Source organism: Lipotes vexillifer, unplaced genomic scaffold, assembly GCF_000442215.2.
Source record: "Lipotes vexillifer unplaced genomic scaffold, Lipotes_vexillifer_v1.1 scaffold253, whole genome shotgun sequence".
Lineage (NCBI taxonomy): Eukaryota > Metazoa > Chordata > Mammalia > Artiodactyla > Lipotidae > Lipotes > Lipotes vexillifer.
In genome coordinates this window covers 113,026-135,468 of record NW_006780322.1, presented here as the reverse complement: position 1 = coordinate 135,468, position 22,443 = coordinate 113,026, and the positions used below count along the sequence as shown (strand labels likewise).

General features: G+C 37.5%; 1 protein-coding gene across 1 annotated transcript in view; it reads left to right on the top strand.

Annotated features, from left to right (window-relative positions):
- Window positions 1-22,443, top strand: part of ALMS1 (ALMS1 centrosome and basal body associated protein) — a 236,820-nt gene that overhangs the window by 145,098 nt on the left and 69,279 nt on the right. The window contains exons 16-17 of the mRNA XM_007453424.1: window positions 5,955-6,080; window positions 18,376-18,546. Of these exons, the coding sequence (XP_007453486.1) occupies window positions 5,955-6,080; window positions 18,376-18,546 (297 nt within the window). The remainder of the gene's footprint in view (window positions 1-5,954; window positions 6,081-18,375; window positions 18,547-22,443) is intronic.

Below are 22,443 nucleotides of genomic sequence, written 5' to 3'. Positions count from 1 at the left end.
TAGTTAGAAAACCTAATTTTAATTTTAAACATTAGGTTGTACATGATTATATCATCTTTTATTTACATAGCTGTGAAGAGAATATAATTTATTATGTTTTTACTTCAATTTCTAGTGAAATTAACAACCTATGTGAAACTCATGCTACTTGTGGTTGACGTATTTTCAACTCATAATACTTGTCATAAGAATGCAGGTAGTTCATGAAAACATAAAAACTATAGAGGTTCAATTTTAGGGAGGTAGATAATTATTTGGCATTGTTTTTTATAATTGTTTTGCATGATACAATGAACAGATAGCAAACACAATACCAGTCTATTTCTTTTTCAAGAAACGTTGACCAGGGACCCAGGTTGACTGTGACCCTGCTTTCTTTAAAACATGGAACCTTGGATTCATCATCATAGTCAACTGGAAGGGACGAAAAGCATGGAGGAGCACATGCTGGGAGGCTTTTATGGGCTAGGCCTAGGTGTGGCCCACATCACTTTCCACTGACTAGGAATAGTTTAGCTGTGCTTTCCAGGATGAAGAAGAAATGAGTTTTGGTGAACAGCTAGCAATCTCTACCATAAGGTCTACATTTAGAGTGTTCATATGCTCTCATGACAGTGATATTTTTATAGTCCTTATACTATATAACATTCAAAATTATAGCAAGTTATTTTCTTTTTTCAGACCAGTAACTAGAAAGTTAAGTTCCCATTCTACCTCCAAATTAGGGTGGGAACTTTAAATTACTAATTTTAAAGTATTCAGTAGTTTGTACAAATCTATTCAAAATATATTTTAAGTTTTCCTACTTATGCAAAAAGTTTGTCTGTAGGTATAAATGGAATATGCCTAAATGTATAAAGAAAATTGCTTAGTTCCACATTTAAATTGTACTGAATTTAATTTGAATAAATATATTTATATGTTGAAATGGTTATATTTCTTTTCTTTTTTAAAAAAATTTTGTTTATTTTATTTTTTGCTGTGTTGGGTCTTCATTGCTGCGCACAGCCTTTCTCTAGTTGCAGCGAGTGGGGGCTACTCTTCATTGCGGTGCACGGGCTTCTCATTGCAGTGGCTTCTCTTGTGGCGGAGCACGGGCTCTAGGCGCGTGGGCTTCAGTAGTTGTGGTGCATGGGCTCAGTAGTTGTGGCTTGTGGGCTCTAGAGCGCAGGCTCAGTAGTCGTGGCACATGAGCTTAGTTGCTCCACGGCATGTGGGATCTTCCCTGACCAGGGCTGGAACCCGTGTCCCCTGCATTGGCAGGTGTATTCTTAACCACTGCGCTATCAGGGAAACTCGAGATGGTTATATTTCTTAAACATTTTTATTGTGAAGTAAAATTATGCCCCCCAAATGTATAGTCTAATAAATATCACACAGAACACCTTTAATGTGTCAGTTACCTATTGCCACCGTGATACTGTATAAGAACCTCGAAAATCTCAGTGCTTTGTAGCAACAGACATTTGCTTTCTTCACTCAAGGGCTTATGAGTCAGTTGGAGTTTGGCATCAGGATGCAAAAATGGTTTGGGTCTGTTCCACATGCTTGTACTGAAACCCAGGCTACTCAAGGCTATGTTGTTTTCATGTTGGTGGCAGAGCACAGGAGAGGAAATCCAACTGTGAAAGTGTATTTTATACCTCTTCTGACATCAAACGGATCAGTCTATATAGAGGCCACAGTTCATGTTTTTACCTTTACATACAGGTACTTGGTAGAAAGGACTCCTTTAAAAGATAAATATTTTTTGGTTTACTAATAAAATATTATTTTTAACTCTGTGGATTCAGAAGTAAAATTTTAAAAAATATTTTAAAAGTATACAGAGTAGTATGTTGAATTTATGACTATGTGTCCACTGCTCTGAATTAACAAATTAAGAGTAATATGTTATATGTTTATAGTTAGTTCCATTTTCAAGTTTTTTGAAGAAATAAATTTTATGGTTGGACTTTCTTCTTTACCCTTCTCTTGTCCTTTCTTTCTCTCCCAGGAACAACCATTATTTGCTTAATAGTCGCTTCTTCCCCCAGAGATAGGCAGTCCAAAGTAACTTTAAGACTTCTGCATCCAAACATAAAGTCGTTGAGAATTTCAAAAAGCCACTTATCTTGTCTTTGAATTCTCCATCTCCACATGGTAGCCATTCTTGCTCTGGGTCCATTGTAATTCTGCCCAATTGTTGGTGTCCATTTTCTGCAAACTTTGAAGTAAATGGTAAATTTAACCATCACTACCAAGCTTTATATACACTGGTGGAGGAAGAAAACTAATAAATCAATATTCTAACAATAATGACTACAGCAATGTCCAAGTAGAAGTAGAGGCTACAGCCTATTTTTTTCTGTTATTTAAATTCTTCCCCCTTCATTCTTCTTGAATTCAGCCAGGTTCTCATTAGCTGGGGTTTTGCCTGATAGGTTGGTACAAGTATTCCTAAGTAGTCTAAGACTTTGCTAGCCCTGCATAGGTTTAACGTAATTTTTGTTAATTTCTATGACCAGGCTTGGTAAAGTGGTCCCCTAGGTGTAAGCCATACTCCTATTGACTTTCTTTTTTTAAGGTAACCTTATTTCTCCCTGATAGTTAAGGTCAGTTGTAGTTTTAGTCAACACTATGGCATCCTATTCCCTGTATTGTTTCAGTGACGTAAAGAATGTAAAATGACTAGATGGCTCCTGTCTCCTGGTAGAAGTGCCCCTCCCTTATTTCTAAGATCTTCCATCAAACAAAGCAGAGTCATAGAGATAGAAAGCAAACGATTTTAAAGGCTTCTGCCTTTGTTCCTAAATACATGCATTCTGTCTGTGGGATAGGCAAGTGCCATATATGGTTCTGAGCACATGCCATATTCTGTAAGCTAGCATTCCAACCTCAGAAAGTTATGCCTCCCAGCTTGTGCCATATCAGTTATCAGTAAATTGTTCACTCACTTTTTTTTTTTGAGTTTACCATAGTTGTGGGTGATCAGGCTTGTGATGAGAACAGTGACTCCTTTTAGGCATCAGCCTTTTGTCTCATTTCCTTCACTATGAAGTCAGTTCCTTGGTTGGAAGCAGGGTACTAATAATATGGATTCCGTTTCAAATCATCAGAATGATGGAGTGGTCAAGGATGGTAACACAATTCTAAATAATGTAAAAGTTGTTATTGTGTCCAGAATGAAGGAGATCTCATTCTACTCTGGGACTATCAGACTCTGTCTAGAGTATTTTGATTTTTATAAACTAGACATGGCCAACTAGGAGTCCATCTCTTAGAGGTAATTACAGAATGCAAGAGAAGACCATCGTCTATAAGGATAAACTGAAGAAGCTGTTGTGTTTAATCAGGAGAAGTGGTAGCTATCTACAAAATTTTATTTGAATGAGCAGTACAACCCCATAAATACTCAGGAGTAACCTAAACAAGAATTTTATAGGACTCATGTGATGGAAATACTAATCCTTTGTGTAGGCACAGAAAAGGACAGTAGACTAAAAGAAGGGATGGGATATTTCTGAATGGGAAAATTGAATATTGTAAAGATGTCACTTATTCCCAAATGAATTTAAACTCTAACGTAATTCTACTAAAAATTCTAATGGAATTGTTCTTTTGAACTTGTTGAATTGATCTTAAATTTTTTCAGGAAGAATAATAAAGAAAATACTGGAAAAGAAGAGTAATGGGGAGGATAAAGTTTAGCAGCAGCCAGTGGAGTGTTTTAATGGGATGCCTGGAAGTTGAAGACATTATTCTCACCCTTGACCTATGGGCCCAGACTTAGTCATATGTCCATACATGTCTGCAAGGGAGATTGGGAAATACAGTGTACAGATGAGCAGTATGTACCCAGCTAAATATCAAAATGCTGTTACAGAGAGAGAGTTTCTACCACATCATGAAAGAAAAACGAGTATATAGAAAAAGATTTCAGGGACTTCCCTGGTGGCACAGTGGTTAAGAATCTGCCTGCCAGTGCAGGGGACACGGGTTTGAGCCCTGGTCCGGGAAAATCCCACATGCTGCGGAGCAACTAAGCCTGTGCGCCACAACTACTGAGCCTGTGCTCTAGAGCCCGCAAGCCACAACTACTGAGCCCATGCTCCACAACTGCTGAAGCCTGCGTGCCTAGAGCCTGTGCTTCACAACAAGAGAAGCCACCGCAGTGAGAAGAGTGAGAAGCCCGTGCACCACAACGAAGAGTAGCCCCCCTCTCTGCAATTAGAGAAAGTCCGCGTGCAGCAATGAAGACCCAATGAAGCAAAAAAAAAAAAAAAGAAAAAGATTTCATCTTCTATGATAATCAAATTACTACCATGTCACAGACATTTTAGAAAGAATTTTACCAGTTAGTATTTTTAAAAAAAGAAACTTTATAAATGACATAATTTTTCACTCTGAAATCAGAAAATTTATGTGAGATGGGGCAGCAGGGGAGAATGGGTATGCTATAAACAGGAAGTCTTTATTTACAGAATTCTTTATTATTGAAAATTTAATTCAGCCTAAATTTTTAACATTATGAGAAGGGTTAAATGCACTTTATCTGTAGTATAATGATAAAAAATGTGAAGATAGGAAATAAAATGAATATTTTATTAATGTAAAGTAGAAAAACTGAATTCCAAATTATACATACTATACACAACTATGTAAACAAATAAGAAATACAGAGGAAAGACCTGTAGAAATACATTAAAATATTAATAATAGTTATCTTTGAGTGGTAAGACTTTGTCTTTTTTATTTCTGTGTATTTTTTTAATATTGAGAATTTATACTTTTATAATGGAAAACTTATTTTGAAAATCTGCCACATAGAAGAGAATTAGATTTACTTTCTATGACTCTGGAGGGAGAACCTTCAAAGATCAGTAGTAGGGGTTGACAGTGACCAGGTTTGGGTTCAATATAAGATAAAGTGTTTCTTAGTTAGAGCCATCTAAATATGGAATAGATTGCTAAGAAGTCATCTTCTCAATGGATCCTGCCCTTACCACTCTATTGAAACTGCATCCTGCTGCAATTTCCCAAATACTTCTAATCTTCCTCAGCATTTTCTAATTTTTTTGGGGGGGTGGCTGTTTTGGGTCTTCGTTGCTGCACATGGGCTTTCTCTAGCTGTGGCGAGTGGGGGCTACTCTTCGTTGTGGTGCAGAGGCTTCTTATTGTGGTGGCTTCTCCTGTTGCGGAGCACAGGCTCTAGGCGCGCAGGTTTCAGTAGTTGCAGCATGAGGGCTCAGTACTCACAGCACGAGGGCCCTAGAGCAGTAGTTGTGGCACATGGACTCAGTAGTTGTGGCGCACGGGCTTAGTTGCTCCACGGCATGTGAGATCTTCCCAGACCATGTATCGAATCCATGTCCCCTGCATTGGCAGGCAGATTCTTAACCCACTGCGCCACCAGGGAAGTCCCAGTATTTTCTAATTTTTTTTTTTTTTAAAGAAGATGTTGGGGGTAGGAGTTTATTAATAATTTATTTTTGCTGTGTTGGGTCTTCGTTTCTGTGCGAGGGCTTTCTCTAGTTATAGCAAGCGGGGGCCACTCTTCATCGCAGTGTGCGGGCCTCTCACTATCACGGCCTCTCTTGTTGCGGAGCACAGGCTCCAGACGCGCAGGCTCAGTGGTTGTGGCTCACGGGCCTAGTTGCTCCGCGGCATGTGGGATACTCGCAGACCAGGGCTCAAACCCGTGTCCCCTGCATTGGCAGACAGATTCTCAACCATTGCCCCACCAGGGAAGCCCCATATTTTCTAATTTTTTATGTCACTAATAATTTATAAAAATACTATTTACTTATTTAGTATGCTAATTGTTTACTGTATATCTCCCTCTTCTAGAATGCTAGTTTACTGATATATTCCAAGAATCTTGACCACTGCTTGGCACATTAAAGGTACTTAATATTTGTTCAGTTAATTAATAAATGTTTTCTTATTAATTATTCTGATCTTTATCTCCTTAGGCCAGCCTTTACTGTTGCCATATAAGCCTTCTGGTAGTACGAAGATGTACTATGTTCCCCAATTAAGACAAATTCCTTCATCTCTGGATTCCAAGTCAGACACCACCATTGAGAGCTCACACTCAGGTATTATGCAGAAATTATTCAGAATTTTATTTTTTGAAATTTTATTTGTGGATTGGCTGTTTAATTCTGGATGACATGTGAAAGCTCAGTGCTATTTAATCTTTAAGTGAAACATGGAGCTTTTCTTGACTCAGTCTCTGGTTCAGATAGGTGAGTTATTTGGTCAGATGTATTGTGTACACTCAAACATTTGATAAATATTTGAAGAAAATTGTATGAACAGTTACTTATTTGGGTTAGTGGACTCCATCTAGGACAAAGGTTTCCAAGTTTTCTCTGTTCACAGTCACCTTAGTGTTTGGGTGATTTCTTTTCTCATCATCATGGGGATATAAATCACCAGCAGCATATAAATACATGAAGTATTTTTTCAGATACTAAGCTATTATGTTATTAGGACATAAAAATACTTACCATTTTGATCTTACAACTTAATAAACAAAAATATTTTTTGTTTTGTGTTTGAAAGAAAGCATTTTACTTTGTTCATAAATGTGCATAATTACTTGCTAATGAGATATGTGTGGCTATTAGGGCACAGTTTCTCAAACCTTGAGATGAAATTGGACACAACCACCCTCATTTATTGCTTTTGTTACAGAAACTGTCAAGAATCCAACTCTGCAGAGATACAGGTAGCAGCATTGAAAGGAATGTAGCAGTATCTAATGTTGGAACTTTAAACTATCTTTAGCTATTAGTTTTTGTCCTGTACACCAGATATTAAATATCACTGTTTCCCTAGAATTTTAAAATATCCCACAGCATCCCTGTGAGATCACCACAATAGAACTGCAGATTTAGAAAATGAATAGCATCCCGTGGAGGAACTGAATAAATATCTTCTGTGGAAAATTATAAGGATACTGAGTTGGTATGGTGTGGGGTTTTGATTGTTGGGATAACATATTGATTGGTCCACAGGAGTTGAATCAGTTCAGTTTAGATATAAATTGTACATGATTTGTCATAAGACATCTTTATAGGTGTAGAAATTAAAAAGAAAGTAGTTGTCCCTGGTCTTACGCAGATTTTCTGTTAATTTTAAGAGGACCCAACTAGTATCTGATAGTAACTGAGTTAAAGCCCCTGGTAAAATTGCTCCTGACTTCTCACTGTGATGCCACTGAAAAAAAGAACCACAAAATGCTCATATGTTAGGATTGATTATTAAGCCTATAACCAGGAACTGGAAGAAATTTTCACTACCTGCATGGCTATGATTTTTAAAACACACTTAATGGCTACCAGAAATAAAACATGCTTACTTAATTGATTGTAGGTAGGAAAATCTTTTATCTCAGTCTCACTTTCAGCCACCTAGTTCAGAAGACAGAATGTAATAATAGAAGTCTAATCAGGTGTTCCAGTATTTTTTGAGGCCTCCTGTGTACTTCTATTCATTTACATCCTAACTCTTCCCTTTGGAGACATTAACTTTGAGAAAAATTGGACAGTAGTGGGAAGAGAAAATGACTCAGCGATGGTACATTGTATCCTGAGATATACTGTCCCTATAAATAAAGTACTGAATGCATCAATTAGACAAGAAGAGATCTGTTAGCTATATACACTTGAGGTTCTCATTTATCATGTTCTGCATCTATTCTGAGAGTGAGGGAGTTGACAGTTGAAAATAATAGTTTCTTAGACCAGTAGAGCTGCTCTAGATGAAAGCCTAGGAATTGTTCTGATGGATATTGTCTATTAGTATGTTGTGATTCTATAGATATTAGAAAGATCCAACTAGAGTTTGGGGCCAAGGGCAAGTCATAAACCATTGCAGATATTTGGACCAAATAATTTCTCTTCAGTTGAGAATGAGTAAATAATTGAACTCATAAAATTCTTTTAAAAACAAAAACAAAGGGACTTCGCTGGTGGTACAGTGGTTAAGAATCCGCCTGACAATGCAGAGTACACGGGTTCCAGCCCTGGTCCGGGAAGTTCCCACATGCCACAGAGCAACTAAGCCCGTGCGCCACAACTACTGAGCCTGCGCTGTAGAGCCTGCGAGCCACAACTACTGAGCCATGTGCCACGACTACTGAAGCCCGCACGCCTAGAGCCCATGCTCTGCAACAAGAGAAGCCCGCGCACTGCAACAAAGAATAGCCCCCACTCGCCGCAACTAGAGAAAGCCCGTGCACAGCACCGAAGACCCTACACAGCCAAAAATAAAAATACATAAGCTAAAAACAAAACAAAAGCAAAAACCAAGGCAAAGGTAACCTCGCAAAGAAAGAGATAGATGTTAGAGATTTACTCATTAGGTCAAGTAACACTCTTTAAGTAGTAACAGGATTTCATTTATATCTGACAGTAAGTTCTGTGAATATAGGTACAATAGATGTTAGAGATTTACTCATTAGGTCAAGTAACACTCTTTAAGTAGTAACAGGATTTCATTTATATCTGACAGTAAGTTCTGTGAATATAGGTACAATAGATGTTAGAGATTTACTCATTAGGTCAAGTAACACTCTTTAAGTAGTAACAGGATTTCATTTATATCTGACAGTAAGTTCTGTGAATATAGGTACAATAGATGTTAGAGATTTACTCATTAGGTCAAGTAACACTCTTTTTTTGTGTGTGTGTGTGGTATGCGGGCCTCTCACTGTTGTGGCCTCTCCCATTGTGGAGCACAGGCTCCGGACGTGCAGGCTCAGCGGCCATGGCTCACGGGCCTAGCCGCTCCGTGGCATGTGGGATCTTCCCAGACTAGGGCATGAACCCATGTCCCCTGCATTGGCAGGCGGACTCTCAACCACTGCGCCACCAGGGAAGCCCCAAGTAACACTCTTAAGTAGTAACAGGATTTCATTTATATCTGACAGTAAGTTCTGTGAAGTTAGGTTCTATGTCTTTTTTTTTAAAGCCATTTTATACCTCATACCAATATATAATATAGATGTTATTTTTATATTCATTTAAAGTCATTTAAATACTTTATGTACTAATACTGTCAATAGGAGCAAAAAGCCATGGGGAGAGAACTGGCCGGGATTTTTAAAACAAAATGAAGAGTTAATAGCAGAAAAAAATGGTGGAGTAAAGACCTCCAAAATTTTGCCCTGTGATAAAAGCAACAGAATTTTGGCAAAACTTTATGGAAAACTTTTCCAAAACTCTGGAAATTAACCAAAGGCTTGTAGCTTTTGTAGTAAGCATTTACTCAAGAAAAATGGCTAAACCTTGATAAGAATAGTAAGCTTGTGGCATTTTAACTTGCCCTCTTCTCATTGCCACACTCAGCTCAGTGATAACCTTGAAAAATATCAGCCTGCATTCCCAGGACTGGAGGGAGCAGAACAGAGCTGTACCTCTTTCAAAATTTCATTCCCAAAGAATTGTCAGTATTTGACCTGTCTGATGGCTCTCTGGAAGACTCCACTCAAAAAGCTTATCTTTATTTGACCTTACTCAGAGCTATCCAGTGTGTATGAGCCTCTGTGTCTATGTGTGAGGTGTTTGTCAAAAAACACTTACAGGCAAGTGTTTTATTTTAGTTTCTTAAATATTTATTTATTTTATTTATTTATTTTGGCTGTGCCGGGTCTTAGTTGCACCACTCAGGATCTTCGTTGCGGCATGCAGACTCCTTAGTTGCAGGACCTAGTTGCCTGACCAGGGATCGATCCCGGGCCCCCTGCATTGGGAGCTTGGAGTCTTACCCGTTGGACCACCAGGGAAGTCCCCAGGCAAGTGTTTTAATGCCACAATGCATGAGGCAGTGGGTAACACTTGAGACAAACAATAGACTAACCAAAAGCTGTAACGGAAAAACTGAGGATGAGACGTCCATAGATATTTTGAAAAGCATTTACATATTCCTAGGACTCTAGAAGACCACAGGTGTGCACAGGCCTGAGTGCATGCTGAGGAAAGACCTGAGAGGGGCCTGCCCTTTACTTTGGCTGCCCTTGAGGCTCTGGGCAAAAAGAAAGGGAAGGCTAAGGCAGAATTGATAACTCCCTGCCCTCAGCATTGACGGCTATGTGCACGTAGTCCCTCAGCAAAGACTGGGAGATTTGTTGTTTCTAGATGTTTAAGGATATCTCCATCTAGGCGTTAGCTGACCACTAAGCTAGTTGAGTGGCAGCTTCCATAGACTTTATAGAATTTGTTCAGAAAAGTTACTTTAAAAAAACAGCATAAAGCAACAGCAGGAAACCCTAGGGAGGTAGTAGACTCTGATTTCCAGGGTTGTTACATTATATTTTTTAAGATGTCCAGTTTTCAACAAAAAGTTACAAGATATGGAAATTCAAAATAAAATATATATATATATGGTCCATACAAAAGAAAAATAGCAGTTTAGAAACTGTGAGGAATCTCAGACATTGGACTTACTAAATGAAGACTTTAAAATAGCTATTTAAAATATGTTCAAAGGACTAAATGAAATCATGTCTAAAGAAGTATAAGAACAGTGTCTTACCAAATAGAGAATATCAATAAAGAGAAATTACAAAAAAGAACCAAATAGAAGATCTGTAGTTGAAAAGTACAATAACTAAAATTAAAAATTGACTGGAGAAAGCTCAGTATCAGATTTGAACAGGCAGAAGAATGAATCAGTGAACTTGAAGATAGGCCAATTGAGATTATCCAGTGTGAGAAACAGAAAGAAAAAAGAATGAAGAGAAATTAACAGAATCTCAGAGTCCTATGGGACACCTTCAAGCATCCTGTTATATACATAATGGGAGTTCCAGATGAAGAGACAGAAAAAGAGACTGAAGGAGTATTTGGAGAAATAATGGCCTAAAATTTCGCAAATTTGATGACTGCTGTTAATCTGCACATCCCAAAAGCTCAAGGAAGTCCAAGCATGATACAGTCAAAGAGATCCAGATCTAGATACATCATAAACCATCAAATGACAAAGACAGTGTTAAAGCAGCAAGAGTGGAGTTATCATGTACAAAGAATCTTCAATAAGATTAATTGCTGATTTTTCATCAGAAACCATAGAGGCCAGAAGGCATTGCAATGACATATGCAAAGAGCTGAGGAAAAAACCTGCCTACCAAGTATTCTGTACCTAGCAAAACTACCCTTCAAAAATGAAGGAGAGAGTAAGACATTCTCAGATAAACAACAGTTGAAAGACTGCTAGCAAACTGACCCACAGAAAATACTAAAGAGATTTTTTTCAAGATGAAATGGTGGACACCAGACAGTAACTTAAATCCACATGAAAAAAAGTACTAAAGGTAACTACATAAGTAAATACAAAAGACAGTATAAATGTATTTTTGTTTGTAATTCAGTTTTTCTCCTATATGACTTAAAAGACAAATGCAGTATAAGCAAATCCCAAATACATAAACAAAAACTAACAGAATTAAAATGAAAAAACCTGACACTATTTTTTTAAATAAATTTATTTATTTATATTTTTATTTTTGACTGCGTTGAGTCTTCGTTGCTGTGCACAGGCTTTCTCTAGTTGTGGCGAGCAGGGGCTACTCTTAGTTGTGGTGCGTGGGCTTCTCGTTGCGGTGGCTTCTCTTGTTGAGGAGCATGGGCTCTAAGTGCATGGGCTTCAGTAGTTGTGGCTCTTGGGCTCTACAGCGCAGGCTCAGTACTTTTGGCGCACGGGCTTAGTTGCTCCGCCGCATGTGGGATCTTCCCAGACCAGGGCTCAAACCCATGTTCCCTGCATTGGCAGGTGGATTCTTAACCACTGTACCACCAGGGAAGTCCAAAAAACTGACACTATTAAAGGGAGAAATATTTCAAGCCAATAGCAAAAGGTCATATATTGTATAATTCCATGTATATGAAATGTCCAGAATAAGCAAATCCATATAGACAGAAAGTAGATTAGTGGATGCCAGGGGATGTTGGGGAGGGGAAAATAGGGAGTAACAGCTAACATATACAAGATTTCTTTGTGGGGGCACGACAGAAATGTTCTGGAATTAGATAGCAATATTGGTTGTGAAAATACTAAGAACTAGTGAATTGTACACTTACTTTAATTGGTGAATTTTATGTTTTGTCTCCATTTTGAAAAAAAGTGGGGGGCAAGAATGAACATATGAAGGAAAAGACTGCCTAAAACTGTAAAGATTTGGTAACAGATTTAAAATACATTTTGCAGGCAAGAAAGGGTGGAATTAACATGAAGGAAGTTAAATTAGTGATGAGGACAAATCTGAGAGTCTGCAAAATTACAGAGGAAAAAGAAGAAGAAAATGAAAATGCTGTGAAAGATGATGAGAGACATAAGAAACATAGCTAAGTAAACCAAACCAAGAACTATATCTGTAGCTGAGGAAGAAAGTAATATTCAAACACTTAATTGAATAAAACATCCCTCTCCTGAAAAGGGGAACACTGTATGCAGATTGAAAGTTGTCTTAAAAATCCAGGGAAAAGTCAGAGACTGAGATACATATCAGAAAAAGATTTTTGAGTCAAAATAAAAAGAAAAAAATCCCATAAATATACAATTTTAAAAAGTTAGAACAAAATTTATTCTGATATCAGGCTTATTTAAAATACTAAATGTAAAAATAATGGAACCAAATCTGTATTTATTGGGAAAATTCAAGGATTTATGGACCCAGTGCATTTTCATTAAGCAGTATGACAATGAAGAGACATACACAGCAGCTAGAAAGTATATTCAACCTCTGTACCTTCTTGAAAAATTCACTTGAAGACTCACCCAGCTGAAGAGATGAATCAAAATGAAGAATTCATTACAGAGAAATGAAGCAGTGCTGAAAGTGATCAGTGGTCAACTTGGAAGTCAGTTTAACACAACACTCATCTAAATAGAAAATTTAGTTACAAGGTGGAAAAAAAAATGCCAAAAGTTAATCTTGGAATGAAAGGCATGAAAAGAAAAAACAACTGTATTTTTTGTCTTTTTGCCTAAAGAGGTGTCATTTTATTCATGACTTGGTGATCAGATACGTTAAAGAAGTTTTCATAAAAAATAAATTGGACTTGATTAAAAATTAAAACTTGTGTGCACCAAAAAAAAACGCTATCAACATAGTAAAAAGGTTGCTCACAGAATTGGGAAAAACATTTGCAATTCATATATCTGATGAGAGATGACTATCCATAATATATGAAGAACTCTTACAGTTCAATGACAGTAAAAAGCAATCTAATTTTTAAATGAGTACAGAATCTGAAGAGACATTTCTCCAGGATACAGATGGCCAAAAAGAACGTGAAAAGATGTTTTACATCATTAGTCATGAAGGAGATGCAAATAAAAACTACAAAGAGATACCACTTCATACCCATTAGGATGGCTTTTATGAAATAAGAGCAAGGGTTAGCAGGGATATGGTGAAATTGGAACTCTTGTGTATTGCTGATGGGAACGTAAAATGGTATAGCCACTGTGGAAAACTGTGTATTGGTTCCTCAACAAATTAAGCATAGAATTACTATATGATCTAGCAATTCTGCTTCTAAGTATATACCCAAAAGAATTGAAAGCAGGGATTTGAACAGATTTTGAACAGCCAGGTTCATAGCAGCATTATTAACAATAGCCAAAGGGTGAGAACAATCCAGATGTCTATCAACTGATGAATGGATCAATACAATGTGATACATACATACAATAGAATATTATTCAGCCTTAAAAAGGAGTGAATTTCTGACACATGCTACACTGTGGGTGGACTTTGGAGGCATTGTGCTAAGTAATACAAGCCAGTCACAAAAGGCTTGGAGGAGGAGGAAAAGGGAGTTATTGTTTAAAAGGTACAGAGTTTCCATTTGGGAAAATGAGTTAATTCTGGAGATTGATGGTGTGATGGTTGCACAACAATGTGAATATACTTAATGCCTTAACTTGTATACTTAAAAATATTTAAAATAGTAGGGATTCCCTGGTGGCGCAGTGGTTGAGAGTCCGCCTGCCGATGCAGGGAACACGGGTTCGTGCCCTGGTCTGGGAAGATCCCACATGCCACGGAGCGGCTGGGCCCGTGAGCCATGGCCGCTGAGCCTGCGCGTCCGGAGCCTGTGCTGTGCAATGGGAGAGGCCACAACAGTGAGAGGCCCGCGTACCAAAAAAAAAACCAAACAAACAAAAAAATAAATAAATAAAATAAAATAGTAAATTTTATGTATATTTTACCACAATGGATAAAAGCTACCAAAAAAAAACCTCTAAAAGAATTTTAAAACTAGATATCTTCCAAATTATTGTTGAGTATATAAGATTAGCAAAATAACATAGAACAAGAACAGGAAACAAGAGGGGCTTCCATGGTGGCGCAGTGGTTAAGACTGCCTGCCATCGCAGGGGACACGGGTTCAAGCCCTGGTCCAGGAAGATCCCACATGCCATGGAGTAGCTAAGGCCATGCACCACAGCTACTGAACCCTCATGCCATGACTACTGAAGCCCACGAGCCTAGAGCCCATGCTCCACAACAAGAGTTGCCGCTGCAATGAGAAGCCCGCGCACCACAAGGAAGAGTAGCCCCCTCTTGCCGCAACTAGAGAAAGCCCACACATAGCAACAAAGACCCAACGCAGCCAAAAAAAAACCAGGAAACAAGAAACTTTAAGATGGCATAAATAAGTGAATAGATGAATAGATTACAATGAAATATCTTTAACTATGATAAGTAATTTTGGCATACGTTGGCATTATGTCACACATGCATTTAAACAAGTTCAATTACACGTATTTAACAAAAAGAGAAGAGGAGAATGAATCTTAAAAGTACAAGTGTGTTGTACCCTCCACACTCTTATCAGCATATTATCATGAGAGAGTTTGAAATGAGAGGTGGGAAACCTCAGTTCTCAAAGTTCAGTGTCAGCATTTGACTTTTATAGTTTAAGCATCTTTTAACTTGCTTCCCTGAGTATGATTCTAGAGTTTAAGTGTTTTTAGTACAATGTGGTCTCTAAACACAAGTCAGGTACTTCATCAGGTGCTTAGATGCAGGCACAAGCCAGGGGGAAAAAGTGGACTCTGATGGATTTATTGAGCAGACAAGACAGACAATTTCAACCTTCAAGGATGATTTTGACCCTGCATGTTTTTTCACTTTATATGCTGACTTTAAATTCCATTTAAATAAAATATATCTCTATTTGGGTGGGAAAAAAAGATACTGAAAGTGTATACATTTTGATCCCACTATATATTCATTTAGAAGGATCTATAACCAAAGTATGGTCGAGTTTTTTTGGTTTGTTTTCTGCTTACTTTTCTGAATTTTCTGCAATGACCAGGTTATTTTTTTTTTTAAGGTCACAGAAACTTTCAGCTTATGTTCATTTTTTCTTCAACCAAAAAAGTATTAATGTTCTTACCGTGTTTCTGACAGATACTGTGCTAGGTGCTATATTTATACGGCTGTGCAAAATAAACATGCCCCCTATGATCATGTTCAAGTGGAGAGACACATATTAACAAATAGATACAAATAAGTACATAATTACAAATGATGAGTTAGAAAAATAAAGAAGAGTTTTAAGAGAGTAAAAGGATCCAGTTTAGTTTTAGGAGCCCATGAAGGCCTTTCCAAAGAAGAAACTTTTGAGCTGAAATCTAGAGGATATAGATAAGTTAGGCAGGCAGAGAGTGGGGAGTGAGAGTGTACTGGCGGAAGGGAACAGGATGGGAGGAGCTCCAGAAACCGGAAAGTTTGATGCATTTGACAAGTGAGAAGAAGGCAGTGTGGGTAGAGCAGAGCTGTGGCTAGATATGGTTAAAGATAGGTAGGTTCAAGATGATCCAAGGTTGTGTAAACCATATTAAGGCATTTGAACTTTCTTCTAGTAGGCAACTGTGGTTTGTTTTACATTTGTAAATTTTTTTCAGGCTGCTATATGGAGAATAGCTTGTGGATGGAAAGGCAAGGAGCCCAGGTGAAGGGAGGGTCAAGAAGTAGAAGTGAGGATACCAGTTAGCTGAAGGCTGTTGCAGTAATTAGTGTCAGAAGTGGTAGCACCTAGGATTAGAGTGATGATGACAGAGATGGAGAGAAGTGGACACATTCAACTAATTTTTAGGAAATAGTTCTTCCTGGACTTGGTCGTATAATATGGAGAGTAAGGGAGAAGGAGGTGAAAAAAAAATGAGTTCTGGTTTTCTAGAATAAGCAACTGGGTAAATAAAGGTGCCATTTACTGAGATGGAGAAGCCTGAGGAAGAAGCAGATTTGGAGAAGATGGTCAAAATATCTGCTTTGGACATGTTAAAAATGAGATTTCTGTTCCACGTCCATGTAGAGATGTTAAACCTGCAGTTGAATGTAAACAGAGTCGGTTTACAGTTGAATTTGTATGCAAGGGCACTATCTAGAAGGTGGCTCTGTTCACATCATAAACATATGCCATTTTTTATGAAAACACCCAGGTGTGAAGATTCCAAATCTCCTGTTAGAGTTCTGGAGCAATAATGTTAACTCTCTTCCTTCCTGAAACGTAAATCTTCACACATTCTGCAGCTGTGCACAGATGCAGGAAAATAAGTACACATACATTCAATGGCATATACACATACGTGTGGCTACACTCTCTTTCAACTGCCTCTCAGCTCCAAGGAGGTTGATTCTCTTGTACATCCATGCACTACTCTCAGGAACTTAATTATTCTTCCTTACCTAACTCTGAACCTGACATAATCACCTCTCTTGGAGAATAAAGGGGGGTGGTGAAGAGACTCTCACGTATAGTTGTTTGTGTTGTATCATAATATATAAAATAAAATTTTTTTTATGAGGAAGGGACATCTTTTTCTAATTTTTCCTCCAGATGCTTTAGAGGCTAGCTGTGTCCTGAATGCTAGAATCTGAAGCTCAGAAAACAGGTTCCAGCTAGAGATATATATTTGTTGGTCATCCACATGTAGTGTTACATACATTGATGATCAATGAGTTCATCCAGGAAGAGAAGAGAACCCAGTTCTGACCCCTTGAGGAACTCCAGCATTGAGAGATTTGGTGGAAGAAAGGACACTAAGGATTTACCAGAGAGGTAGGGAGCAAATAAAAGAACGTGATGCCACAGAAGCAAAGAAAAGTTCAGTGTGCATATGACCCGGAAGGCTTAATAGGATCCTTGCAATTTGTCCTGAGATATAACTCATGACTTATTTATATTTATACTGTACAAATGAACTGATACTTACCCAGCTTTTATTGCCATACACATTTTAGGTGCTTAGAAAATACATGAAGTATGGAGTACCAGTTAAGAAAGAAAAGCATCCTTGTAGAAGATAATTCTATAGTTACTATAAACTCTTGTATGTCCAGAGATGTTCTTTTGCCTCTTACATGTGACATGGATAAACTTCTCTTATCAGTTCCTATATTAGTGGATTTAAGAATATTGAAATATATTTTAAAGAAAATAAAGTTACTTTCAAATCTTGTATTACTTTATCACATAAAATTTTCCTTACAGTGTTTTGTCTTTTGTATTATTGTCAGATTAAGCTTCCTAAAATGTAACTGATTGCAGTTCCCTTTATTAAAAAATCCTTAATGATGTTGCATTTCATGTACGGTAAAATTTACACTCTTTACCCCTTTAGCTTGGGATTCCATGCCCTGCTGAATTTTGTCCCAAACAATTTTTTATTTTTATCTTTTTGTGGTACGCGGGTCTCTCACTGTTGTGGCCTCTCCTGTTGCGGAGCACAGGCTCCGGACGCACAGGCTCAGCGGCCATGGCTCACGGGCCCAGCCGCTCCGCGGCATGTGGGATCTTCCCGGACCGGGGCACGAACCCATGTCCCCTGCATCGGCAGGCAGACTCTCAACCACTGCGCCACCAGGGAAGCCTCCAAACAATTTTTAATATCTCCCACCACTGTCTTTAATGTAGTCCATAATACAGTCTGACCATGAAAGTATCTGATTTTTTTGTTTAATCTGTTTTCCTGCTTCCTGGTCTTTGCTAATGCTGTAACCTCTACCTAAAATGCCTTTGTTTCTCCCTCTCCATATTTCAAAAAGCCTACTTATTTTCCAATGTACAAACTATTTTCTCCTCCTCTGAAAACGTTCCTGAGCCAGAAATTGTCTCCCTTCTAATTTATATGTCTCCTCTTATGTCATTTGCTTCTCCAGTATATTGTTGCAATGTTGTACATTTCTGACAGCTTCAGTTTGACTGATGTCTCCTTCTGATTACCCTGTAACACTCCCATGGTAGTGCCTTTTATTTATTTATTTTTTTTGGTAGTGCCTTTTTTATAGAAATGGTTTAAGAGGTAAATTTTTTGTCTTTCTTCAATCTGTACTTGTGTTAACTGTACTACTTTTCCATTTTTCTGTAGGATCCAATGATGCCATTGCTCCAGACTTCCCGGCTCAGGTGCTAGGCACAAGGGATGATGACCTGGCAGACACTGTTAACATTAAACATAAAGAGGGGATCTACAGTAAGAGGGTGGTAACTAAGGCATTCTTGTCAATGGGGAAAAAACCCTTTCAGAAAGATAATGCAGGTGACTGGATTGGCTTTGTGTATTCTGTGGCCTTTTTTTTTTTTTTTTTAAAGGAACTCCTTTCTTTCTTTCTTTCTTTGTTTTTGGCTGTGTTGGTCTTTGTTTCTGTGCAAGGGCTTTCTCTAGTTGCGGCGAGCAGGGGCACTCTTCATTGTGGTGCACGGGCCTCTCACTATCGCGACCTCTCTTGTTGCAGAGCACAGGCTCCAGACGCACAGGCTCAGTAGTTGTGGCTCACAGGCCCAGTTGCTCCGCGGCATGTGGGATCTTCCCAGACCAGGGCTCGAACCCGTGTCCCCTGCATTGGCAGGCAGATTCTCAACCACTGTGCTACCAGGGAAGCCCTCTGTAGCCTTTATTTTTTTCCTGTTCATCTTAAATGAGAGTATTGTTCAGGCTTTCTTTTTTTTCTGCTTTGTTAATGCAAACTTTTCTCCTAGCTGTTTTATTGGATATGTACAAGAAGGAAAATATAAAATCTTTTTAAATGCTTTAGATTTTTGAAAACTGTAGACTTTATTTTCACTATGGGAAATATATTGCAACTTTTGAAATGAAATAGTATCCATTTAAGTATGTTTTAAAGACTAAAATTCATAGAAAATCTTGATTAAAATGCCTCATGAATTTATCTGTCAGATGGTACAAACTAATGTCTCATAGATTAGATTCTGCAGGAAAGTGTATGGCTCCCATGGTGTTTTAAATTTTTAAAAATTTTGCTGCCAACATCTAAAAATAAGATTTGGGGCTTCACTTGAGAAGTCAGAATATGTAGTGGCACTCAACTTGTATTCCTCCATGGCAGTTATCAGTTGACCCTGAGGCATGGTTGTCCTCTGCAGAGAGGACATACATTCTCCTGTTTGCTTCAGTCCCCACGAGTCTTGGACTCAATCCACTTCATACATCTACCTTGTCAGTCTGGTGACTGTGGGTATTTGAGTTTTCATCCTTGCCCCCAGATATAGGTCCCACTGTTTTATAAAAGCTTTTAATCTGTAGGAATCTGCATGATTTTTTTTCCTTTGCATCCCTGACATTGTGCTTCTTTAACTGTTGCACAATAGTATTTATTAAATAAAAATTCCAGGAGCCACTGAAAATTCTACATGTATACTTGCGTTTGTTTCTTTGTTGCATTTACAGTTTTTTATTCCTGTGCATAGCTATTAGTCAGATAGGACCTACTGATCCCGGGGCAGTATTCAAACATAGACTGGCTCTATGTTCCAGTTTTGGCATAGTGTTAATGACTTCATGTGATGTTGTTAATGCTTTTATGAGGAAACCGAATGAAAGGCTGCTTGCTAAAGTGCACACATTTATTCTTCCAGATAACTTTTTGTTGCACTGAAAAGCATTTTGAAGTCTTTTGAAATAAGATAAAAGAAGTACATCTGCCAGTTAACGTTGAGGCTGCCAAGTAAATAGAAAGGCAAATATTTTTGCAAAATGTAGTTCATAAATGAAAACTCTCATATACGAGCTATATACTAGTGGCAATTTGGTACATATAGATAACCCTGTGATCCCACTGTCAGACAATTGAGAAGGAGGTGGATATAGAAAAATTGGCAGGGAATGAAGTGATAGACTAAGGGAACTCCATCAGAAGTCTGCACAATGAACTTACCAAATATAGCTCACCTCTAGTTTGCATTTGGTAAGGATGATGTGTGTGAAATAAGTTGGGCTTTGTTCACTGAGGGACCCCTATAACTTCCCACTTGTTATGTGGGTCCACTGCTACTATTATTGTTGGTCTATTTCCAGACTTAACATCCTAAGGAAAAGTCCTCTTATTTCACTGTCAGAGAAGCCCAGCCTCAGAGCCTCTCACTTTAAAGAATTAAGAAGAATAGGGGGAAGATACTTGCTGGGGAAAATTGAATAGTGACTTTTGTGTAATAGCTAAGTGAGCCCATTAAATATATCAGAAGTAAAAATCTCAGTAGAAGGATTGGAATATAAAAGTGAGGAAATCTGTTAGGAAACAACATAAAAAGAAGGGAAAAGGAAAAAAAATTCAAGATTGGCCCCAGAGGGTCAACGTCAAAAAACAGATGTTCCATAGAGATAATAGAGAATATAGAAAAGAAGAACTCAAAGGACTAGTATAGGAATAAATTCCAAAACTGAAGGATATGAATTTCCATGCTAATAGGAACTGTCATGTACATAAAAATCCACACCAAGGCACATGACCTTGAAATTTTGAAACACTGGCAAGGAAAGAGATTCTGAAAGCTTCCAGAAAGAAAACAGGTACCATATAAAGAAATGCAAATTAGACTGACATTAAGCTTTTCAAAAATAATACATGGAACTAGAAACCAAAGGAGTAATGCCTTGAAATTCTGAGGGAAAATTATTTCACTAAATAAAATGAAGGAGTAGATTTAATTTTTTTTAAAGGAAAACATGGGATGGAGGAAATGGGGCCAACATAGAAGAGAGGGGAAAGGAATTGCCATTGCAGCAGTGGTACAAAAGATCTAGAACAAGTTCAGATTGAGGACTGTAAGAAAAAGGTCGAGTTGATAGAATACCTTATGTAGTTGACTGTATTTAGAAGAGATTTCCAATTCTATTTACATTTATGAGGATGATGTAGGGATTGGTATATAGAAACATAGCAAATGCTAAAATAGGCAATTATTAACTCCTCAGTAAAAGCAAAACTTTGTAAAAGAAAATAAATGTGATTACAGTATACTAGTTGGTTGAACTGTGAATAATAGAAACGTAACACAATCACTGAATATTGATTTAATCATCATGACTACAATTTACATAATATATAAACAATGAACATTAATATAGGGCTAAAACTTTTCAGAAGATAGATTGAGGGAATATGGGTGTGACAGGAAAGTTCTATAAAAGGTAAATCCATATTGATCATAGAAGGAAATAGAAAAATAATTTCTGGAACTAAAAAGGATACAGCAATATAAAGGCATGTTATTTGGAAACAAGGATAGTGATACTAGAAGGAATGGCTAAATAAATTGGTGGTATTTGAAAACTGTTGATTTCTGTTATAAGTTTACTAGAACTATTTGACTTTCAAAACCATTTGTATATGTTCTTTTGATTAGATTACAGTTTATTTTGCCTTACCTCCCAAAACATGGAAGAGATGGAAAATGATATATTTGGCAAATACTAACTAAAATAAAGCTAATGAGCAATGTTAATATTGACAAAATAAAATTCCAGGGCAAAAAAATTAATATATATTATGAGTTTACCTCGTAAACTCATAATAAAAGGCTCAAATATACCAATAAGATAAAATTTGAGTTTATTTTCTTTTACTCAAACTTGTATGCAGGAAAAATGACAGGAATATATAGGTAAACCCAACAATACATATCTGTCAGAAACTGAGAGACCAGGAAAGAAAATTAAAGTAGACAAGATTTAAAAATGGAATTTAAAAGTTTGACTTACTATAGAGAACTTTTCATTTTTTTAAGAACACACGGAACACTTAGAAAAATTGATGAAGCTGTTGGTTTTGAAGAATTGATGTTCAAACAGAACAGCTTCTTTGACTACAGTGTAGCTAAATTAGAACTCAACAATAAAAACATGGAATAACAAAATAAAACAAAAATCTGTTTTATGGGTTAAGTAGTAATCCCCCCAAAATTCATGTCCACAGGAAACTTCAGAATGTGATGCTATTTGGAAATAGGGTCTTTGCAGATGTCATTAGTTAAAGATCTCTAGGTTATATCATCCTGGATGTAGGGTGGGCCTTAAATCCAATGATTAGTGTACTTATAAAAAGAGGAGAGGAGGCCATGTGAAGACAGGAGCAGAGATTGGAATTATGCCATCCAAAGCCAGGAGCACTAGGGGTCACTAGAAGCGAAGAGACAAAAG